This window comes from Chenopodium quinoa, unplaced genomic scaffold, assembly GCF_001683475.1.
Source record: "Chenopodium quinoa cultivar QQ74 unplaced genomic scaffold, ASM168347v1, whole genome shotgun sequence".
NCBI classification, from domain to species: Eukaryota; Viridiplantae; Streptophyta; class Magnoliopsida; order Caryophyllales; family Amaranthaceae; genus Chenopodium; species Chenopodium quinoa.
In genome coordinates this window covers 474,771-499,383 of record NW_018742931.1, presented here as the reverse complement: position 1 = coordinate 499,383, position 24,613 = coordinate 474,771, and the positions used below count along the sequence as shown (strand labels likewise).

General features: G+C 34.7%; 2 protein-coding genes across 2 annotated transcripts; both read left to right on the top strand.

Annotated features, from left to right (window-relative positions):
- The first annotated feature begins 1,468 nt into the window (after positions 1-1,468).
- Positions 1,469-10,571, top strand: LOC110728389 (probable magnesium transporter NIPA9). Its single transcript, XM_021908038.1, has 9 exons — positions 1,469-1,775; positions 2,766-2,864; positions 3,395-3,524; positions 6,593-6,681; positions 7,677-7,733; positions 7,837-7,895; positions 8,130-8,250; positions 8,825-8,973; positions 10,016-10,571. Exons 1-9 carry the CDS (start codon positions 1,665-1,667, stop codon positions 10,233-10,235), a joined length of 1,035 nt encoding a protein of 344 aa, XP_021763730.1. The 5' UTR covers positions 1,469-1,664; the 3' UTR covers positions 10,236-10,571.
- Positions 10,572-14,114: 3,543 nt separating this feature from the next.
- On the top strand, positions 14,115-17,377 carry LOC110728388 (cytokinin riboside 5'-monophosphate phosphoribohydrolase LOG8-like). Its single transcript, XM_021908037.1, has 7 exons — positions 14,115-14,543; positions 14,886-14,983; positions 15,076-15,106; positions 15,503-15,602; positions 15,686-15,756; positions 15,842-15,985; positions 17,001-17,377. Exons 1-7 carry the CDS (start codon positions 14,427-14,429, stop codon positions 17,091-17,093), a joined length of 654 nt encoding a protein of 217 aa, XP_021763729.1. The 5' UTR covers positions 14,115-14,426; the 3' UTR covers positions 17,094-17,377.
- Positions 17,378-24,613: the final 7,236 nt, after the last annotated feature.

Here is a 24,613-nt window from a genome sequence, read left to right as displayed (position 1 = left end):
TTATTCAGTACCTTAATGAGTATAATTAGCAAATAATAGAATCTGTTTTTTTTTTGTTTTTTTTTTTTTTTTTTTTTAATTGTAGTTATTAAATGTTCATATCTCCAATCCATATATATGTTTATTAGAATTTGTTTTATATACCCGGGGTTATTTGCTCATTATTTTTTGCTCATTTAATAAATGATCAAATATTATTTGATCATTTATTAAATGAGCAAATAACCTCGGGTGTACGGTACACCCAGGTGTACAAAATAGGCTCTCTATATTTATGAGTTGAGTATAAAAACATGATTAATCTTTAGATGAGATGATAAGTCTTCTAATAGTACATGTGTTTACTGGTTGTGAGTTCAAATCTCATGATAAACATTTTTCATTAGAATATACTCATAGTTGAACGATGACGTGGCGAGGTTGCCACGTGACACATAAACATTTTTAGGAACGCTTTTTAATATATAAGTATAGATTTGCTATATTGCTTATGGTAGTTTTGTATGGAACTTTACATTTCTCAAAATATGAAGTATCTAACAGTTCAGTGAAACGAAGTCTTGAATTTGAATATTAGCATTATATTTGTTGAATATTGATATAGCTAACCAATTAAGCCCTTAAAAAAAATCACAAACAACATGTAATGTAAATAATAATTTATTCATCATGATGAAGCTAAATATATATTGGCAAGCTACATTGAGTTTGAACAATTTTGCCTATTCTTGAAGTTGTGACAAAATTTTCTTAGTGAATACAATTTTGTACCAAAAAATTATGGATTCTTTTTCACAAAAATCTGACTCTCGAATTAACTACATCAAATGTCGGTGCTTAGCTTCTATGCAATGAACAAGCATTGGAGTGCTCTACAAATGTAGCTTTGTATACTAACAAAAGTGTACAATATGATATCTGTTCCAAAACTGCTTCGGTTACCTATATCTGGGCCGATAATGATTTATCGCCTAACTAGACAGTCAATGCAAATTAATTAGTTGACCTCAGGGTTTGTCTGATGATAACCACTCTAATACTAAAGTTGGCAAATTGGATGATATGAGTGAAAAAGGATGGCTTAAGTGTGTTTAGGTTAAGAAAATCGTACCTTAGAAGTGAAATATGCTTGGGTATTTATAGAAATCCCCAAGCTGGTGTCACATGTCAGTCCATGGATAATGGGCCGGTATTAGAAGTGACCCAAATGTCAAGACCCAACCCGATTTACCTGATCCATATCGGTGCCGATATCATCCCGTATAACTAGCCTCCCAAGTGAGTGCATCTATGCAACTGATGTGCTCGCTAGAAAGTTTGGATTGGGTGAACAATTTGTTCGGCCGGCTTAAAAAACCCCCAATTTATCCCCCCAAGTGCATATCTAGGAAGCAGATATGCTCAAAACTTGAGTAAATAGGCCGGTTTGAAATCTCCGATTAGCCCTTGAGTAGAAAAAGAAGGAAAGGAAGAAGCCTGAAGTTGGTACCTTACCATTAATAAAATAACAAGAAAACGCCATAACAACATCATAAATCACAAAATATAAAATGACATTGAATTTGTAAGACACGTCCATTGTCAAACCAGTGTCGAGCTTCACACGACATACATAAGAACACTCGCATTCTTCAGAGGAGAGAGAAAACAAAACACAGAATCAGATGTGGGAAGCCGTGCTTCTTACGTTAGCGGCAACGGCCGGCAATAACATCGGCAAAGTCCTTCAAAAGAAAGGCACCCTCATTTTACCCCCTCTTTCTTTCAAGCTCAAGGTTCATATTCCTTCTCTTTTCGATTTGTTGTTAAACTTGTTTTGTTTCTTGTACCATGATCTAAGTACCCTTTTAGATTTTCAACTGTATGATTGTTATTGTGGAAATTATGTTGTGGGTTTGGATGATTGATTCTTTTGCTGTAATGGGTTAAGTTTTATTGCTTGGTGTTTTCATGGGTTTTCAATCTTGTATTATTATGATATTTTTGGATTTTGTTGAGGATTTAATTGCTTGTAAACTTGTTAATTGTTAAAATATTGGGAGTTTTTGTTTGTGTGTTGTATTAGATAGCTCTATGAACTGTGATTAATGAAGAGTTTCTGGGGATTATTTGAGTAATTAAGGATTGAACTAATTTGTGTTGGGACTTGGGAGGAATCACATTTGATCCAAAATTTGGTCTTCTGAAGTTTGGGTAACTCTGCTGATCTGATCCTCTTTAAGGGCATGCTTGGAATGAAGGGAATCGATCAAAGGGTAATGGAGGGTAAATAATTGATGGTATATGGGAGAAGTTGAAGAAGAAGGGAGGGATGGCGGAACTATTTCTCTCATGTTTGTGTGTAAGTTAATACTGTTGGTAGGATTCTGTTACTAAGGAGTAAGGACAATCCTTCTGCCCCATCCTCCTCTTTTATGTACCACCACCTCTACGCATTTTTCTTATTGTTTTAACTGCTGTTATGCTTAATTCCTTACTTTTATTCTAAGCTCCTTTCCTATGTATAACCCGATGTATACAGTTTCTTTAGTAGCTGGTCTTTGAATTACATTATCATTGTTGTTTCATTTGGCTTGCAATTTCTCCTTGTTTCCTGTGATATTGGAAGGGGCTTTAATTAACCTCCCTTTCCCCCTTATTTGGACCTCAAAGAACATAAACTTTTATTTTTGGAACCAGCACCTTAGTTGCTCGTAAAACTTACCATGTCTGATTGTTTAGTATTCTTTAGTTTAAATATTCTTTAATCTCATCTATGTTTGTAGGTGATCAGGACATATGCATTCAATAGAGCTTGGATATCGGGCTTTCTGATGGATATTGGTGGTGCACTTTTGATGCTGAGGGCATTATCTCTTGCTCCAGTAAGTGGTCAACTATAGTAGTTGCTATGTATTTGAAAATACTCCATATTATTTTTGTTAAAGGCCTAAAGATAATATGCTTTTATATACATATACGCTAAGTGACAGAAATAGAATTTTCTATATTTATTCTGCCGTTGGTGTGTGCTCTTTTAGTTGATGGAAAATACTAGGGCTAACTGTCCAGGGCGATTAGAAAAATGTTAGCTGGAATTCATGATATAACTGAGATTTACTCTTCATTCTTTTATATTTAACTTCTTTTTATGAATTGTGATTGTCACCTTGATATCTAGCACCTATATGTAAGCTGCTTTAAGCATGAGTCTGTATCTTTCAATAGTAACATATGTTTCTATTATCTACTGTTGCTTGCTGAGTGTATAATTGTATACTATAGCAGAAGCAGCACTATACTGCTTGCAGCAGCTATCTCTTTGACTTCTTGGTCTGTAATTTTTCTATAGTATCTTGCCTGGGATATTCCTTTCAAACCAACCTGGTTTTCTGATTGCTTTAAACCATTTCAGGTGTCAGTCATCCAACCTGTGTCTGGATGTGGGCTTGCTATACTCTCCATTTTCTCCCACTTTTATTTGAAGGAACTAATGAATGTTGTAGATTGGATGGGAATTGCATTGGCCGGGATTGGCACAATAGGTAATGTAAGTCTGTAGAAGTTGTCTTTGCTTTTGTTGGTAATTAATCTTAATTTTTTCACTTGGAATTTGGAACCTAGCAATCAGGTTATGTAGTGTTTGACTGTTTGGAGTCTTGGGACTATGTCTTTATAGAGGAATAGTGATCTTATATGAAGGTTTAAAGCAGTAAGGAATGCATCTTGTTCTTTTTTCTTCTACTTTCCTTTCTTTATTTAATTTTCCCATTAATATCTTTCCCCTTCTATCACACAAATTGGCTTTCCTTTCCATACATTCCCTCTTACTTTATTCACCTTTTTCTTACACCCACTTACCTTTTTGCACATTTTTTTCTTACTTTTATCCTACACGCACTCACCTCTTTCAAACTTTTCCTTAATTTTGTAGCAATAATAATAGTAACTGAATAGAACATAAATAAATGGAGGGAATATAATTATATAAAACCACTACAATTTAATATATATAGAGTATAATGATTGTCACGAGAGCTTAAACTTTTAGAATTCCCCCATATAACTACCAATTTGGTAAAATATGGATTCCCTTTTCAATTAAACGTATATTTTATCGTGCAATGACATGGAACATATAAGAGAACCATTAAATTTAACCTTTGTTTTCTTCTTCTTTCTCCTTGGTCGACGCCCAGTCTCACCAATTTTATGAAAACTATTACAATCATTTCTCCTACACGTACCAAAATTTCAACTTCTCTGTTCAACCATTTATCTCTTCTTGGATTTAAATCCATTATTCTTAGCCTTGGAGCACTCTGCCAAATGCCTTTACTATGAATCGTTGCCAATAGACAACGATGCTGCCAAAGAGGCTAGGAAGGTTAGGTTGGTTTTTCAACCCCAATTGGTTAGAATTTGTAACAGGTGAGAAAATTTGAGGTGGAGGGGGACGAACAATGAATTTATAAACCGTTCTCCATTGATTAATAGAAGCAAATGTGTAGAACTCAAGGGAGAAAATTTGTTGTCCCACATCAAAACACAAGATTGAAGAAGACATTACAGAAGAGCATCTTGGAATGGGTATTTTCTGTGTTGTCATACTGCTAAAGCTTCCCTAAGGCCTATAGCATTAGTAAGCCAAATAGTAGTATTTTTATACTTACTTTGGGCCAATATATTTGGTCTTATAGTTGTTTGATTCCAAATTTTGTCCAAATTTCAAAGCTAAGTTTTGAGCTCTGAGCTTTGAGCCAACTGAGCATTGAGCCAAGCTTTGAGCAAAACCTTATTGATCTCAAGTTGAGCTTACTACTAATTGAGCTTGGCTCAAAGATTTAGCACCTTTATGTAGATTACAAATGATGATATTGTATAGGTGGACGAGACTAAAGTTGAAGGTAGTGCTAAACTGGAGCAGTGGAAACAACAATAGAATCTTGGGGGCTTAGAGCACATGGAATGTTGTTTTAGAATTATGAGGAAGTTGAATGGTAATGTTGGATGGTAAGGAGCTGCCAAAGAGTGAGTATTCTAAGAACACATGGTCGAGTTTGTAGAAGAATGGAGAAATTGACCATGATGTCACTACAAAGTCAAGTCCGATGGGCATTTAGGAAATATCATATTAGGAAGATGGGAGTAGCAAAATTAATGTGTGGGAACACCTTATAGCACATTAGAAAAAAAACATATTAGGAAGGAAATTTGAGTTGTGAATATTGAGTTTAAAGTAAGGAAAAACTGGTTATGCTAGTTTGGGCATGTGAGACCCGGAGTGTGCTGGTAAGAAAAGTTGGCAAGGAAAGTAGAGGGTTGGGATCTTGGGCATCTCAGATGGAGTGGACCAAAGATGACTTAGATGGGAGGAGTTAAGAATAATATGAAGAGTTAGGTTTGCAAATATAAGGGAATGTTGGGAGAGATCATGATTAACGAGCAGAGGAGAGATCATCATTGGGGTTAAAACTATAATATATTGATATTGTTGTTACACTATGAAAATTGTTGAATTTCCTTACCATTTAAATTGTTTGTAGATGGTTGCCTATTGGGCAGCTAACTTTCCTCTAGCTGATTGTTTTAGCTGTTAGATTTCGGTGATAATTTTTTAAATTTTGTTAGTCAGTGCTAGTTAAAATGTTTATGCTGCTAGCTGAATTTTTTATAACATGTAAAGTGATTATTAGGACACGGTCAAGTTTAATTGATTGGTAATTAATCTTGGGGACAAAAAAAAGAAAAGATATTTCTCATCTCCTGCCATAAGTCTCATTGTTGTTTCCATCATTGCAAAAAAAAAATCATGTTTCTGTTTCATTTGATACTTTGATGCAGTTCAGGAACAATGCATTTAGGTTTCAAGTGCCTATGAATAATATGATGAACATGTCATTCACAATGCTGGGGTCATATGCTAGAAAATTTGTGATTTATCGATATACTAGGCCTTCACAACACATGAACCTACTAGTTCTTTTTAATTCTTCCATTTTTTTTAAAAAAAAATTCTATCTGGATCCTTACACTATTCACACACTCTCCTTTGGCAATCTTTTGTGATCTATATGTAAAGAAATATATAGTTATTTGGGATCTAATTAGATTTATCTTGGTACAGACTTTGTAAATGTCAAATTTTGTAAATTTATACTAAAAAAAAATAATTGAAGACATTAGAGTCTCCAAAGTTATGCATTGGCAAACGTAAAATGACTAATAAAAAATGGAGGGAGTATATTGATGTAGCTCAATTTTCAAGATGAAAATTTTGAGAGAAAGATATGATTTTCAAGAATATTATTCAGAATGTTGGAGTAAGACAGAAAGAATATTATGAGCTTAGCACCTGCTTTTATGAATCTAGTTTGTGTGTAAGTTTGTTCCAAAGTATTCAATACAGAGCACTTATGCCGTACTGTTATCCTCCACGGTTGGAACCTTGTGAGTACGTGCTTAATGGTATCATTGGTGTTTGTGCATGGAGTTATTTTTTTGGCATGGGTTTTCTCACTCTCTCTCTCTCTCTCTCTCTCTATATATATATATATATATATATATATATATGTAGCTTCCTTATCTAAACAATTTTTTTTTCTAAGTGCAGGAATTGGTGCTGGAGGTGAGGAGCAGAAGGCTACTCCTATCTCTATTTTCCACCTTCCTTGGCTAGCATTTGTTGTTGTGATCTTGTTTGTAGGTACCTTGCTCTGTGCACTAGCTGATGTTTTCTGCCATGCCTATTGATGTATATATATTGCCTGGACATACTTACAGCTTTATAACAGAAATAGATAATCAGGTCTACTTTGTAGATTGTCTAATGTGGCTACTTTCAAAATATGCAATGGTGCATGAAAGTTATAAAGGTTGAAATGCATCCCATAAAGACCTTTATTTCTTATTATGTTGAGGGTATAAGTATAACCAAGTCTGTCTATATGTCTCTGATTCATTATGAAGCCTTTCAAACATACTACAGATACCTTACTGTCTACATCTTTGGTTGATATCATTCTAAGGAGGCACCTGCCCAAGCAGGATTTGGGTGATCACTTTTATTCAATGTCATTGCTGTGATAGCAGAGAGGTTTTTCTGTTAGAACTTGGTCTGGAATCTAATTGACTGGCCTAAAACTTCATTAGGAATCTTAGCTAAAGGTTCTGTGAGACACTTTAACTAGTCTGTACTTTGTCATACTTTTGAGATGAAAATTTGCTGTCTTTTTCAGCTTTTAATGGAAATGCTTGGCTCTATTTTAAATAGAAAGTGTTTCTGTTTTGTCTAGATATATTTTATACCTAAATGGTTTGTTGATGAACAACTGCAATATGATTATGTACTGAGAAACTCCCACAAACTCCACTTGTGGCTTGCCCATATAATTGACAGAAAATGTTGATTTAATTAGATTAAAGTTGTAAATATTCTGGAGAATTCACTTGTCTCTTCTTGGACACTAGAAAGTGTTGCTTTAAGATGTATTCAACGTTCACAGTCCCTAAATTCACACAGCTTAAGCCGCAAACCACTCACGTATACATGTTTCTATATCTTAGCTGCTGGCCAAAGCCACTATTGATCCCTCTATAATCATATACGAAGTATTTATTTGTCAATTTATACATGTACATTTTATGTATGTGTTCATGAAATGTCTCAATAAATCTTGAGACTATTTTGCTTGCAGGTAATCCTGAATGGGTGGCTTCGTATTTACAGACGGCAACGAAGAGAACAAGAACTGGTATCTTTATATAATCTCATTGCCCTCCTATTTGACCTTAGAGTTTGTTTTGTTGAAAGGAGCATATTCTCTTGATTGTCATTTCTGCAACTTTCTTCTGTAGATGCAATCTGAAGTTGTTGAAGAAATAATATACGGTCTGGAGTCTGGCATTCTGTTTGGGTATACCTAAGATCTCTCTCTGAAATTCATAGTTGTTTCCCGAGCTTGATTTTTCTGTAGCACCTTTTCCCACTGATACGCTTCCGTTTTAAACCTAGTTTGCCTTAAGGCTTTAAAATCTATAACGTATAATATTGCTATGTCCTCAATCATAATAAAAAGTGAAAATCTGCTTATACATACTTTTCTCGGCGTAAGAGTTGCTAGTAAATGCTGATCCTGAGATTACTGCAGGATGGCGGCTGTTGTGTCCAAGCTTGGATTTATATTTTTGGAGCAAGGTTTTTCCAAGATGCTTCTTCCACTTAGTATAGCAATAAGTGTATGCTGCAGTGGCACAGGATTTGTTTACCAGGTATTTCTCAAATTGAACTATCAATAAAAATAGCAATTGCTTGTCAATGTTTATTTGGTTGTCTTTGGGTCTAGTTTCCTTTATCTCACAGAAAAATGTAGTTCTTGTTCTTTTTGTAACTGAATGAAGGTTGTGTCTGAGATTTGGTCTGCAAATTTTCTAAACAAGATTTTATTTTTTTATATTTATTTATTTTTATTTTATTTATTTATATGCTTTAATTACTGCTGGTATTCATTTAAAGCCATTACCACTGCTGGTATTCATTTAAAGCCTTTACCATTATGTATCAATGCCTGATTACGTTCCTCATCTATTTAAACTTTAGAGAAACCTGCTTTATTCAGTTTTCTGTAGTGCCTCATAACCTCAATAAGTAGTCATGGTGCATTGGTGCTTGTATAGCATGTGATTTGGCATGAATCAATTACATTGAATTCGGTGTAGCAGAGATAGTCTATCGCTATTCTCTAGTAAGTTAAGGATTCTTTGTGGGGAATTTGGGAAGACTCCCTTAAGTTGTTTTTGTTTGATGATTTTCTTCCTGAAATCACTGTTTGATTTCTTTGAACAGACAAGGGGTTTGAAGCATGGCAGGGCTATAGTTGTTTCCACGTGTGCTGCTGTAGCATCAATTGTGACTGGTGTACTTGCTGGCATGTTTGCTTTGGGTGAGCACTTGCCTGCTGCTCCAGGAGCCCGTCTCTTGCTGTTGCTTGGATGGTAATTCTATTATCCTTTCTGATGATTTATTATTATTGAAGATGTTAGTAACAATTATGGCTTTATTGGGTGTTTATATGAAGTATTGATCCATAGCCATATTTATATGCAATTGCTGCAATAGTTATGCTGAAATCTCACTGTATATCCTTGTCCCATCTATTTCAGTGTCTTCCTGAAAATTAATTTCTGCTGCATTTGACAGCCCCACCTTCACTTTAAAGTTAAAATTTAAAACAAGATTGTATTTAGCATGAAGCTATCGACTAGCTAAATTTTAAGACTATTATGTATGCAGACCTCTTAAGGCCTATCAAATAGCAGTATTGGTGATGGATCTATGTGTAAGTTTGTAAGAATAGTCTCGTTCAATGTCTCATGATATGGTATGATTAAGATGTAATTGTATTACTATTACCATGGATTATGGATGAGACTTCCTTTTGCAATATTAACATATTGTATGACCGTCTGCCAAATGGCTTGTGTTTGCCTTGTATTTTCTCAAGTCAATATGGCCATTGCGTTGTTTAGGAAAACCCAATCTTTCCTGGCCTTGTTGGCTACAAGATTAGCTTGATAAACAGTGAATGCATATTCATTTAGCATCCAAAATCACTTTACTGGTCCTATAAAGATCTTCAAGATGAAAACTTTATTTCTTATCTGATCTTTCCACTGTTTTTGGTATCTGTGGATTTTGTTAAATGAGATTAAGTGTGCCTTTCACTTTTCAAGGTCAAACTTTGTCTATTGGTTTATTTCCAGCAAGTATCACGAAGATTTGAAGAACCCATATTCTGATACAATATGTCAATATGAGATTTTATTTATTTTTCTTCTCTTTTTCTTTTCCGGGTATAAATTGGTTATTATTTTTCATAACGTATTGGTGAAAGTTTGACGGACAGAAAAAATTATATGAAGTACTTTTTTGTGAACTGAGGGGGTTTGTTTATGAAGATTTTAATGTCTTTGTTGTTGGTGCTTTGGTTCAAGTTTCTTTAAACCAGACCATTAATATTGTTATGTCCATCCACAGGTTACTTATAATTATAGGTGTGATTATGTTGGTGAGTTCAACAAGGTTGGTGCGTTTCCTTCCATGGTCAGGGAAGCGTCCTGTGCGACGTGGGTTGGACAAGAGCTTTAGTGCCAAGCAACCTGATTCAGTCCGAACGAGGGATCCAAACCCTAGTGCTGTAATTCATACAAACACTTTGCATCATTTGTTAACTTCCCCAACAAAGGAGAAGCCATGAATAACAGAGGAACTGTTGTATATTCTTGATCTGTTGATGGCTTTTTTTTTTGCAAAATGTTAGTGTTAGTCTTGACCAGATTTACAATACGCCCCCGAAATGTATTTTCGTATTCATTTTTGCTGAAAACTGTATAATCTTTTTAAATTTTTATTTTATTTTTTAGCTCAGGTTTGGATATATCGCGTATGCACAACTGTTCCTACAAATTCAGTTATGGTCCTATGGAACAAACATATGAAAACTCCTACACAGGGTCATAGTTAGAGGACAATACCTTACGATATGAACATGACTCTTTTCAAAGATTGTCTCTTTATTTTTTGTTCTCTTCTACTCCTTTTAGCAAGTGTTTGATTTCTCGTTTTTGGGTGTTATAATCTTTACATGTACGATTCATCTTAGCAACATCAATCACTTGCTCCCAGCATCTCAAACCAAGGATGTGTTATAATTATAATCATCTTGAGTCTCAACACATAAAATTGGGATAGTGACAACTATGGTACAATTTAACTAGTGTGAGACGATTTCAGACAACTACGGTGTAAATAAGCAGTGTGAGACGGCTAAGTAGTGTGAGACGGTTTCACCTTAAGCTTAGTCGCGACAAGTTGGTAAATATTACGTGGAGGACAAGTCGATCCGCCTAATTGAGACTCCTAAAGCCAATTTCAAAAGTTGACTAAAATTCTCGGACGTTTTTCCAAATTGAGCCCAAATTGGTAAATATTTACCAAAGTGGACGCGTGGCAAAAGTATTTACCAAACTAAGCTTCTAGGGTAAAACGCTGTCTCGGTCAGCGTTTTATCCTGGAATATTTTTTTTAAAAAATTCAGTTGGTAAAACGCTGTCCCAGACAGCGTTTTACCTTAAAAAAAATAAGAATTCAAATTGAACATAAAACGCTGCCCGAGACAGCGTTTTATGTTCAATTTTTTTGTTGAACATAAAACGCTGTCTGAGACAGCGCTTTATGTTGAAACCTAAAGCGCTGTCCCAGACAGCGTTTTTCTGCTGGAGACAGCAGACCAGCAGCAACCACCACCAACATGCTCCAGCAACCTGCAGCACCCCCAGCCTTCATACAGCCAGCACCCTCAACCACCACCAGCAACCCCTGCCGTCGACCACCAGCAACCACCACCTCCCGCCACTTTCGACCACCCGTATGCCGTTGAAAACACTCCAACAACCCCTGCAACACTGCAATCACCACCACCACCAACCCCTACCGTCCCACCACCGTCGACCTCCACCAACCACCACCTCCCGCCACTGTCAACACCCCCAACAGCACTACAACCACCGTGAACCACCAAAGTCCGATTTAGACAAATAAGGAAATTAAACTTCACATCACACAGATTCATTAAAAAAACATTCATTATATTAATAATATAAGTGTTATTTACATCATTCTACAAAATCGGGCTAGAGGAAGTAAATGACCTAATACTATCCCGACTCATTTATTCGGGGTAAAGGTTCTGTCTCTGTGTCGGCCCTCCGTCTGACACGCCGCCGCCTGTAATGTGTAGAATTGATTCCTCTGTATACTTATTGCACCGCAAATGAAGGACACTCTCATTCGATGTCACTGTGGTGTAGAATTGATTCCTCTGTATGGAATACATCTTCACCATTTCTTGAAGCACTTTCTTACTTTCAAACCACATCCCCTTCTCAAATTCTCCCCCAGGAACAAACGACGAACGGCTACCCGATTCGGCCCAATACTGATCAACTTCGTAGTTCTCGTTTACCTGACTGAACCAAGGACTGGGAGTTCTAACCAGGGGCTCACCAACTTCCATGTGAGCAGGTTCAACATCCATGTTCTGAAGTCCGTCTTCATCCTCTCCGCTCTCAGCCTCATCATTTGTATACACATCATACACAGACAATTCGTTATTCACAATATTTCCCAGAGGAACTGGCACAAGTTGAGACGGCGATGCTTGAACATCATCTTCCATGGGTGGATGACTATGCATTTGCACAGGTGAAGGTGTGACGGTGTTTGATGTCGAAGGCCCAACTTGGCCGGCCATTGCCACATATGCCCCCCCATATACAGGTGAAGCTATATGAGAACTAAACGGCATCTGTAATTGATCGTCGTGAAGCATTCGACTGAAAGTTCCCATCCCAAATTCAGTTGATGGAATGTCGTGTGAGGGCACTTGGAAGGGTTCTGTGTTGTAACCCGAAGTATATGTAGATTGTTGTTCTGCCCGAGTACTTTGTTGGGTACATATAGGCACCATTTCTACATATATCTCAGTGGGAAAACCCTTCATTGCAACAACGCTCCTTAGAGCTTTCACATGCTTATTCGTAGAAACCGGTAACACTTGAACCCCATTGCCGGTCTCAAACCTCATTTTAATGTGTACTTCAACATTCCTCGGGTCTGAACCAATACTACTATGAACCTCGTTCATCAAATCATTCATAGTCATATTCGGTTCAAGTGTTACTGGTTCCATATTTCCCCCACTATACTCGACACGGGGTCCATCAAACAGAATTTCACCTCCCCACCGGCATAACAAAACTACATTTTGTGCAGCCATATTCTACATAACCAAAACACATTTTAGGGTTATTGAAATCTAGAGCGAGGTAAAACAGGTTGCCCACAAACTAAGCACTAACTCCATTTATAAACTCTTAGTTTAGGTTGAAATGCAAAACGATTACTAACAAACTAAAATTGCAAACATTACACTAATATGAATTGATAGATATATTATCAATAATGAACTAAGACTCTTCTCACCAATAACAACTTCACCATCAACAACTTCACCACTTTCAACAATTTCATGAACAATTTCAACAATTTCATGAACACTTTCAACAATTTCAACCTAAATTATTTCAATAATTTCAACAATTTCATCTCTTCTCACCAATTTCAACCATTAACAATTTCAACATTTTCACCATCAACAACTTCACCAATGTCATGAACAATTTCATCAACAATGTACTACATCACCATCAATAATTATCAACAATGTACCACATTTTCATTAATAATTAGCAACAATCTCATAAAATTGACATAAATTCACCACAACTTAGAGCAATTACACAAGATTGAGTTTAGGGTTTTACCAAGAAATTGAGTGACTGAGTGTGAGAGAAAGAAGGGCAGCAGCAAGGTGGCGGCAGCAGCAGCGGCGCACCGGCGGCGGTGGGGGCGGCGACAGCAGCGGTGTTTACGGCCTTGGTGGTTTAGTGTGAGAGGGAGGAGGGAGTGCGTTTTTGTTGTTGTTGTTGTGTTCTGTTTCTGCTACTGCTGCGAATGTATATACGCGCATAAGACGCTGCCTGGGTCAGCGTCTTATGTGCTACCTTGTTTTTTTTTCCTCCTTTTACCTATAATAAACTACGAATTTAAAATAAAATTAAACACAAGGTAAAACGCTGTCTGGGACAGCGTTTTACCAACTGAATTTTTAAAAAAAAATATTCCAGGATAAAACGCTGACCGAGACAGCGTTTTACCCTAGAAGCTTAGTTTGGTAAATACTTTTGCCACGCGTCCACTTTGGTAAATATTTACCAATTTGGGCTCAATTTGGAAAAACGTCCCAAAATTGAAGAATTGGTTCCTAGTCATTTGTTAACGTACAATTCCACTATTTTACAAATCTAGAATCTACAAACCAAAGCCCTTTGATTTGTTAATTTGTGAAACCCTCTATTGAGTATTAGAGGACCCCTCCCTTTCTTCTTCTCCAATATTTTTTAGTAACAAAGAAGAAACTTTGCTTTTACTTTCCAATTTCTCATCATTACTTCAAAATCCCACCTTTTTTTTTTTTCCCTTTTTCCTTTCTCCCTTAATTTTATTTTTCCTCCATTCATATTTTTATGTTTTTTTGAATAGCACTTTTTCTTATTTGATTACAATAAATGAATAAATAGGCTAACTTTGTGTAACAAAATTTGGAGACCAACCCAAACTCTCTAATTTTTGTTATCTTTCTGGGATTTCCCAACTTTTTAATTTTTGGTTGATCTAGAAATCTAAGTAGCACTTGTCTTTTGCTATTATTTTTTTTATAAGCTTGCGTTATCTACACGTCTTTCTCACTCAATACTTTGAAACATTGCAAAATTCTATCAATTGTATTTTTATTATCACTATTTTATTGCACAATTATTCCTTGAAAATGGAAAATAATAATAATACAGGAAGTAAATTCAAAAGGGTTTGTGTATTTTGTGGGAGTAATCCTGGTTATAGACAAGTTTTCAGTGATGGTGCCATTGATTTGGGCAATGAACTGGTTTGTTCCCCTCAATTTTCTGTATTTCTTTTAAATTTTTTGCTATTTATTAAGGTATGTTCAATCATACTAGTCAATATAATGATTATTAATCTGCACCAATTGTTTCAAAATTGGATTTTGAATGATGAGTTAATGAGTATTTTCATCTTATTTGAAGAATGAAATTTGTATATTGATGATTTGATATATTTTAAGAAATGGGTTTGTTAATTTGGTAAAAATTTTATGGTTATGCAAATAATTTGACCCATTTGATGATTTTTGGTTGCTGTATGTAGTGTTTGATAAAATGCCACTGTGAATTAATTTGAATATTTACCTTAATATATGGTTTTGTAGGTGAAAAGGAAGGTGGATTTGGTTTATGGTGGTGGAAGTGTTGGATTAATGGGGTTAATTTCCAGGAGAATGTTTAGTGGAGGCTGCCATGTTTTGGGGTAATTTTATGAACATTTCTTCAATATACCATGAAATATGAAGTTGGGTTTCTGTTCTTTACCTTATTTGAAATTTTTTTTCTTGAATGCAGTGTCATCCCTCATGCTCTCATGCCTATAGAGGTATTTGTGCTTTTCATTCTTGCAATAGTTGATGTGGTTTATTGATAATTTAATTTAGTAATCATTCAATCATTAGTACCCGTTCGATGCATGGTTTTGACCAAAAAAAAGAAAATTGTTGAGTAGTATGTGTGGAAGTTTTTTAGGTCAACTCTGTCCTTCCTTATAATAATTGGGGATTAAGATGGATTGGAGGCATATATATCTGTTACTATGTTGTTAGTTAGGTACTTATAATTCTACTGCTCACAAATATTAGGAGTCTTTTCCAGTATTATTATGCAATTATGCTTAACAAGTTAAAGATTGTCAAAGTGAACTAGAAGGGTAATTATAAATCAAAAGAAAACTTGGGCTTCTTTGTTCTTATGCTTTTAATGTGAATGAGATGATCAGATATCTGGAGAAACTGTAGGGGAAGTAAGAATTGTTGCAGACATGCATGAAAGAAAAGCTGAAATGGCTCGAGAGGCTGAAGCTTTTATTGCTCTTCCTGGTATGGATACTGCATTTTTTGAATTCCAAGCCTTACAGGTATGTGTACTTCAATGTGTGTAAACAGTTTCAATTGTTTCATAGGTGGGTATGGTACAATGGAAGAGATGTTGGAGATGATAACCTGGGCTCAGCTCGGAATTCACAAGAAACCGGTAAACTTCATGCTCAATTTGTTAAAAATATAATGATATGTTAAAGTGCATATTGTCATTGTTGTTATGTTATCTGGTGTTTCAGGTGGGCCTTCTCAATGTCGATGGCTATTATGACTGTTTACTTCAACTTTTTGACAACGGTGTAAAAGAAGGATTTATCAAACAAGATGCGCGTGATATAGTAGTATCTGCCCCCAACGCGGAAGAGCTTTTGACGAAAATGGAGGTTATTGCTTTCGAATCTTACATGCTTTTTTGATAACCTCTTGCCTCATCAAGAAATTTTGTCAGAAAGATTGGTTTCTTTTCTGTACTCCTTGTCTGAAATTTATTAAGTGGCATGTGTGCATTATCAGATTATATTACCCCTCAAAATTTCCCATAGTAAGGTTAGTTTGCTTTGCAATTAAAGTGTGTGATTTTATATGTTTTTTCCTTTATAAATAGTGGAAAAGGACATGTATGGCTGATTAGTCAATCGACCTCTACAAGACGAATCAGATGGTACTTAAAGAAATTAAAGCTAGATGATCTAATAATCCCGTGTGTTAGCGGCTTTAAGCTTTATCCTAATGCTCTTTGTGAGAAGACACTATATTCAATGAAGAACATCTTAATGTACTTTAGTCAAAGAATGAGGACTATGTATTTATGCAGAAGGCTGCAATAGTTTCTTGTTGTAACCTGTTGTAGAGCATGAATATAAATGCCAAAAATGGTTCTTAATATGATCATGAGGCTTAGGCTGTTTCTCTTCACCTTTTTTAGGAACTTATTCTTATAAGAATCAAACCAAATTATACTAGACCCAATCTTCCTATTTGTGTTTGCTTATTGCCAAATACATGTAATTCTGTATTATTAAAATTAGAAATATTAAATATTTGGAAAATATACATTAGAGACGAATTTAACAAGCCTTCACTTGATAACATTTTTCCTTATGTATTAATGTACAAATAAGTCAAAGTTCAGTCAAACCAGTGACAAAACTAAACCAAATTAAACCTAACAAAATTCACAGCTTACGTGAAGAGAATATAGGCTTAGATGAACTTATTAGCCCTTGGAACTTATTAATACTTTTAGTGGTTTTGATTTTAACTAGGGTAACTTAACGTTTTGTTTTCCCCTTTTCTGAATAAATTGGCCATTATGTGATCTAATTTTTCCTGTAACTTATTATAATAGTTGGAGAAAATGCAAGTAGTTCTAACTTTTTTTCTAAATCAATTTTGCAGCAATTTACTCCGTCCCATCAACATGTTGCACCTCATGAAAGCTGGCAAATGCAGCAATTGGGTAAATATCCAAGCCAACAAAATATATGTTAGTGATTCTCCTCCAACTATTGTAGGTACACATAATATATAGATTGATTCAGATAAGATGGAACAATCATTTAAGTTTGTTTAGGAGAAAAAAGAAAAAGAAAAAAAGGTGCCTTCAAACAAAGGCCCTGTTTGCTTGTTTGGTTTTCCTACTCATTAGATTTTTCTGATTCTGGTGAAATGCTTTTTGCTGCTTGCTTGTAAATTGTAACTCATTGGACCTCGATATTATGTTCGTCAATGCATAACTTATATTATCTAATGTTCCATACTGATGTTTATTGCAATCAGTATCTTTGTGGGTAGATAATCATGATTAGTTGAATATCCTCATGTCCTAGCTCTTTTTTGATGGACCATCTTTATATATATCTAATATGGTTGATTATGATTTACTGGGTCCCAGCTCGGCTCAGTTTGTTATAAGTTTTATGCCGTGTCAGCATCTACTACTTACTTTTGAAGTGAAAAATTTATAAAAAGTCACAGCACTTGATATTAATGTAAGCTAGAATTCATTTCTAAGGTTTGCAGTTGTAGTTTTGCATAAGTGAACAGGTTGAGCTTATCTTAATGCAAGCAACTTCATTCTCAATAATAATCTAGTTATGTTTGACTGTGAGCTAAAATGCGAGCTTTATTTAGTGAATCATCTTTGTAACACCACTACAGTAATAATCTTGTTATATGTCAAAGACGAGTTTAATTCAAAAAAAAGCCTTTTGCGTATGTAAGCTTGTGTAGTAAATGATGCTGGTTTAAAATTTTGGTTCAGTTCGAAATTTTTTAAATCTGATCCTTTCTTTTGGTTTGACTGAACTTTTACTGTATATGTAGGCTAATAGATAAAAAAAAAAAATGACATTATCAAGTGGGGTTTTGTTAGATCCATCTTAATGTGTATCTTTTAAATGTTTATATTTCATAAGCTTAACTAATTAGTACGTATTTCCAATATTTGGTTGGTGATAAGCAAATGCAAGATTAGGAATGGTTTGGTGTGATTTGTATATGTTTGGTTGGATTCTAAAGTGAACATAACCTAAGACTTGAACAACCCTTAAAGATGATTTGTACTACTACATCTATAAAAAGAGTGACAAATCTTCGACATACTCATATTCTTGTGTAAATGTCGTGAGATATGACACAACTATTATTGGAATTGAGACATTGAAAGTTTTATGAATTTGATTTTGACAAATTTACTGGTGTTAGATTTGAAAGCTGTTGGAAAAATGTGAGTGTTATATGGTTTTTTTATTTTTTGTGTGGTAAGTTTAAGGTAAATGTATTGCATGGGTCCTTAGTCTTCTTTTTGTATATTTTTTCATTGATGTGAAATAGAAGCTTATAATTACTAGATCAATAATGCTATAAATTTAGGTGAGAAATTGAGAATCTTCCATCTTTTCATTCATTCTACAACACACTTTGGTCTTCCCTTGTATCATCATATATCTTTTAGGACTTTGCCATAGTTATTGTCCTTCCAAATTTCTAACATTATTTTTTAGGTCATAGTATCTTTATGTTCTTATCCTTTTACCTTTGAATTATTATAATGGACTAAAAGTGGCCATATAGTAGATGGGAATATGGGAATAGTGATAAAATTTAGGGTGTTAAAATGAAAAATCCCATGTTTATTTTGGTAGGACTGAAATTATTTGATGGGGAACTAGGGGATGAGGATGTGAGCCCTTTATGTTTCCATTACTAGAGGAAAGGTGGTATTAGAGATGGAATTCTAAAGTTGCAATTATATACTTGTAGTCAATTGTCATTAATGAAAAGGAGGAGAGCTTTTGCGAAAGATATCTAAACTTATACAGTATGAACTTATTTAAATTTTAAACTTATGTGAACTTACATGAAAGTGTAATCTAATACAAAGTAGGAGGGAGAGTACTCAAAGCATGGTTTAAATTATCAGTGATTTCTGAATGTTTGTTTGATCGCTTGACCTCAAACTTTGGTCTTGCCACAAGTAGCCATGAACATACGACTCGTCTCTCCAAAAGTCCTCCTCCTTAAATGAACTCACTAGCTTGCACTTATGACAACACTGTTAAACATACACAGAGTATTGGATGAGTTCATTTCGCCGTGAGCCCACCCACCCAAAATAAAATTTCAAAATTTGATGTCCAATAACTTATTGAAGATTTCAAACACTTACACGAAATGTCCAAAAGCTTATATATTATCTAAATTTCAAAAGTCGGGATATTAAAAAACTTATACAAAGTGTCCAATAACTTATATCCAATTTACCTGAGTCTGACTTATACAATACTACTTTCTCTAAAACTATGGTGAGTTATACAATACTACTTTCTCTTAAACTATGGTGTAGATGGTGAGATTTTTTTTTTTTTTTTTTTTTTTTCTTTTTTTCTTTTTCACAACATTAAATTTGCACATAAATCACCTATCAATCACATATTGTTTGAGCGGCATCCAAATCCCCAAGAGGCTTGATCTAGGGCAATCTAAGGAGAGTAAGGACTTATTGTTAAAGAACCCTCTCAACCAAAAGCTTAAGCTGATAGTTGAGACCCAAGAATATGTTTTATACTCTACTACAAATACAAATACCTACATCAAAATATAAGTAATTAGTAGTGGGTCTTAAACTCAATTATGATGAAGATACATTAAAAAAAAAAGAAAGAAAAGTAAAGAGGGCACTTATGAGATGCCATTGCGTTTTTGTAGCCATAAAATATAATGTTTTCTGACTAATAATATTGAATACCCTACAAATAAAGGACCAAATTCATACCTAAAATGGTAGGCTTTTGAGGAAGCAAAAGGGCATATTATAAATGTAAGAAGATATTTGGGTCAATATCATACACTAAAGTTTTATTCATTATTTGATGGTTCCACTTCTCTTTCATAAATTTCTATTCTATTTATCATTAATGTTAATTCTACCCTACATTTTTTATTCTTGGTTAAGTGCTGACCCAATTATTTTTAATTCTTGGTTAAGTGCTGACCCAATTATATCATGCGTGCACAGTTTGTTGATAATTGATATTCCAACCTTCTTTAAGTATCAACTTGATTTCATCATCAAAATATTTGTAATGTGTGTTGGTCAAGGCCCTACGATTTTTGATGAGGTCAATTAATTAAATACGACATTTATTGTTTATTTAGTCAAGGCTTTCAGCATCAAATCTTTGTTTATCATACATAGACTCATAGGAAAGATTCTAATTGCAAATGAAATTTCTATACTCCGTAAGAACGTATTCATGTAGAATCTTGTTATTAGACTAATAATTTCAATATGTATTTTAAAATTTGAAATATGCGTTTCTATGAAGATAATGAACAAAAAGGATTAGAAGGACTACATTGAAAATTATGGCAATAGAAAATTGAGAGATTTTCAAAGTAATTTTTTTTTTTTTTTTTTTTTTTTAATTATAGCAAATTCCCCATTCATTTAAATTTGAGTGTATAGAAGAAAATTAACTGCGGGAATGATACTACTGAGTAACTAAAATAAAATACAAAATAGTTGTATAAGACGATCTTTTAGAGACAAATAAAATATAATTCACATAATTAATCCCAACTATTGGCGGTCTTCCAATATTAATTCCTACTATGGGCTATCTTAGAATAATCTCAACTAGGGGCTCTTCCAAAAATGATCTGGTGACTTGGGTTCACCGTTTGGGCAGGTTACTTGGGCTAGGTGGCAAATCATGATTGATTGATTGGCATATAACCATTTTATTATTTTTTTTATAAAAAACCAGTCATAATTTTCCAAAAAAAAGAAAAAGCAGTCATAAATTTTGTTAATGGACAGCAAATTAAAGTCGAGACCCACAGTGGTGGTGCAACGGTAGGGGTGCCTAGGGTTTGGTGGTTGATTGATTTTGAATGAATAGGAGAGAAAGAATCAGGGGAGTAAAAGGCAAGAGAGGGGGAGAGAGAGTGCAATGGAGTTACAAGGGAGAACGCTTGGTTGATGCTAACAAGTGAAGGGAGCAACACGTCGGTCATTTAGGGTAGTCGAGTGGATTGTGGTGTTTGGAGGCCAATAAAGAAAGCGGTTGATTGTGGCTATTTGTTTTCGAGGATCAATGGCGGTCGATGGTGGCATTAAGGTAGAGAAAGGTAGTGAGGGAGAGAGAGATGACTTGGTGGTGAAAGGAGTGGGGTGGACTGCCGGACTGGTGGTTGAAGAGTTTTTTTTTTTTTTTTTTTGGAAAATAAATTTTTACCTTCTTAACCGGTTTCAAGCCATCTGGATAGTTCATATTAATCATGTGAATTTTTCCCTTTGTTTTTTTTTTCCAAATTAATGAAATTAAAAGTTTTGGGCTTTCCTTTCCTTCTTGGTAAGAGTAGATCCAACACCAACTTGATAATTTGATATGTTCATCTCATGCATGACGACATAAGAGCAATGATTTGGAAAGTAAAATAAGAATTACTTTTTCACTTTTGGATTTTAAGTAGATCTGATCAAGTATGGCCTGGCCCAACCCGGCCCGATTTGGGGTGGATTTTGGGCAGAATGCGTTTTTATGCATATTTAGTTGATTTTTAGGCCCGGCCCGAAAAGCTCACACAGCACGACCATTTTGAGCGAGTTTGGGCACATAAATTCCGGCTCGAAGCTTGGCCCGACCTGGGCCAAGAAGTGGACATAAATTTTAGCTTCGGCCCGGCTCGACGTTTGATTAGGTCTAATTAATTTTTATCATTAGTATTAAGCCATTACAAAAGACGACCTATTGACATTGGAGCTAGTTTGCTTTTTTATTTTATTTTATTTTATTTTATTTTTTTATGTTTAATAAAAAATTGGAGAAGAATTTATCAACATTGAATATGATTGGTTTGGTTTATACGAGCCTAGTTGGGTTGCTATCTTACACTGAAAGGCGTCCAATTTTTTTTTTTTTTTTTTAAAAAGATTGGGAAATTCTCAATGGTACTTTTCAACTTTTTATTTTTCTCAATGGTAAACATCAAAAAAATCAAATTATCGTTGGTAATCAACCATTTGTGTTATTAATTCAATGGTGATATTAATGAGAATAATCTACAATAAAAAGCCTAACCATATTAACTAAAAGCAAAATGATTATTATATCCTTGAAAATCAGAATTTTTCCTTTATTTTTTTAACATTTTAATTATTTTTTTAAAAAAAACCACCAACCACTCTTTCCCACCACAGCCAGCCAATTGCCGGCCACAACACGCCCAGCCTCGATCCCGTTCCCCCGGCGCCGGCGCCCACGAACCACCAGCCCCCCTCCTTATCCCCACTATCCCCACGAAACCCTAAACCCTCTAAAAACCATCCAACCCTGGAAAAACCATCGATCTCAACCCTCGAAAAACCCCAACCGGAACCATAGCGATGGCGGCGGAAGGCCGATTAGGGTTTTTCAAAGGTGGTTGATGGTTTTAGGGGTTTCGTGGGGGAGAGAGAGGGGTTTATGGGAAGTTGTTGGGTGCTCAGCGCGTGGAAGGGAGATGCAATAGGGGGAGGGGTGAAGAGCGGGGTTGGCTGGGATGTTGGGGATTGGGTGGTTCAGGGGTCGCACGACAAGGCGGAGGGGATTCCGGATGGCGCCGGGGGGGGGGGGGAATCTTGATGGGCGCGATCGACGCCGGCCGGGGGATTGGTTGGGTGGCAGGGGGAAAAGTGGGTGGTGGGTTTTTGTTAAAAAGGGGTATTTTAGGCATTTTTATTTTCCCTCCCTTTTAAAAGATTAACCATGGTTAATATTTTTTTTAAAATACTAAATTATTGTTACCACTGAATTAATAACACAAATTGTTGATTACCGGTGATAATTTGATTTTTTGATGTTTACCATTGAGAAAAATAAAAAGTTTAAGAGTACCATTGAGAATTTCCCAAAAAGATTTTCATAAGTAATCAACTTAAGAATGCATGCATCTCATTAATTTCTTAATTAGAAAAACATTAATGACATATTGTGGTTTTTGAAGACCCAAACCATGTAATCGACTAGTCATACGAAACTTGTTTCTTAAATGTGCATGATATACAAACAATAATCACAATGTAAATTCCCCTTCAAAAAAAAAAAAAAATAATCACAATGTAAATTCAATTCAAACACGATTATCAATACGTATCTTTGATCATTAATGTCTTCAACTATATATATGTGAAAATTACGAATAGAAGTAGAACTATTGAATACTTCGTATTAACATTGAAGAAATATATATGTCACGGTAATAATTTTTCTTCCTTTAACATAAACTATAAAATACAATTGAATAATTTTTTAAGAATTTATATTGAGTATATAGATAGTACATGGTAAAAGAGTCGAACTCATGACGAAGATAATAATCAAAGTTTTTAATACAATAAAATTCAAATTCAAACACCTAAATATAAGAGGCCTTCATTTTTAAGATATATGAACCTTTTTGAAGTGGCTACTATAATTCAAACGTTTCTTTATACGAAGTATAATTTTTTATTTAATTTTTGTTTTTTTATTGCTATAAGTTAGTTGTCAAGCAAGAAGGAACAACAAGAACGCTATATCCTTATTTTCTGTCAAACTAAGAGTTATATGTTAAACATTTTCTTTGGTCAAATATATATAACCTGTCTTAACGGTTTGACATAATAGAATTTACCATTTATGGTATCATCCAAATATGTCAAGTCAAAATGATGCGATCCCTCTCATTATCATTTTCCTCATGTCCGTCCTATATTGAAGGATCTATATGTTTATAGCAATGTCAAGGAAACAAAGTAGATTAGGAAAGAAAAAAAAAACATCTTTTTTTTTTCAATTTTGTTAATCCTTACACTAACAAATATGAAAGCATATCCAAAATACAGATGAAACTTAAAGCAAATTTCTTCAAATCATACAATTGATCATATGCCCCTTTAAATTGAGAAGGGGCACAATTTCAAATCCTAAACCACCCTTGTAATAACTAATATCAAACTGATGTATTCATCTTCATTTGAAACAATATGGAGTAAGAGAAATACGTCCATTTCTTTACCTTTTCAGGCTTTGTCAATTGATCATATTAAATAAATTAATTATAAAGCTAGCAAAAGAACATAAAGGAGGGATTGAAAGGGATTTTTGGAAGAAAAAAAACCCTTTTTAGGGTGAAATATTTGGCATGGGAAGAAAATTTCCTTCAAACGTGGTAATAACATCAATTCACCCAACTTTATCATTAGCATTATTCGTTATATGGGTTGTAGCTATGGTTGCTGCCGTTTCAAGTTTATGTGGAATGTGTTCCAAGAAAAGTCTTAAATCTCAACACGAAGAAGAGAAGAAGAATGTACGAATTACAACAACCATGACAATAGAATCAACGAATTCACCTCCCTCACAATCACAAGATACAAATACTATTGATCATACTACAACAACCACGACGAATGATGATGGTGGTTTATCGAAGCCATTACCACCACCACCGGCAGCCACAAAGCTAGAACTTGGTGAAACTAC

Bases quoted from the DNA above. Each gene is read 5' to 3' on its own strand.
- LOC110728388 (XM_021908037.1), top strand. From the start codon at position 14,427: ATGGAAAATAATAATAATACAGGAAGTAAATTCAAAAGGGTTTGTGTA. The intron at 15,107-15,502 runs GTATTTGTGCTT...TGAGATGATCAG, and splicing joins ATGCTCTCATGCCTATAGAG to ATATCTGGAGAAACTGTAGG. The intron at 15,986-17,000 runs GTTATTGCTTTC...TCAATTTTGCAG, and splicing joins AGCTTTTGACGAAAATGGAG to CAATTTACTCCGTCCCATCA.
- LOC110728389 (XM_021908038.1), top strand. From the start codon at position 1,665: ATGTGGGAAGCCGTGCTTCTTACGTTAGCGGCAACGGCCGGCAATAAC. The intron at 1,776-2,765 runs GTTCATATTCCT...CTATGTTTGTAG, and splicing joins CTCTTTCTTTCAAGCTCAAG to GTGATCAGGACATATGCATT. The intron at 7,734-7,836 runs GTATCTTTATAT...TTTCTTCTGTAG, and splicing joins AACGAAGAGAACAAGAACTG to ATGCAATCTGAAGTTGTTGA.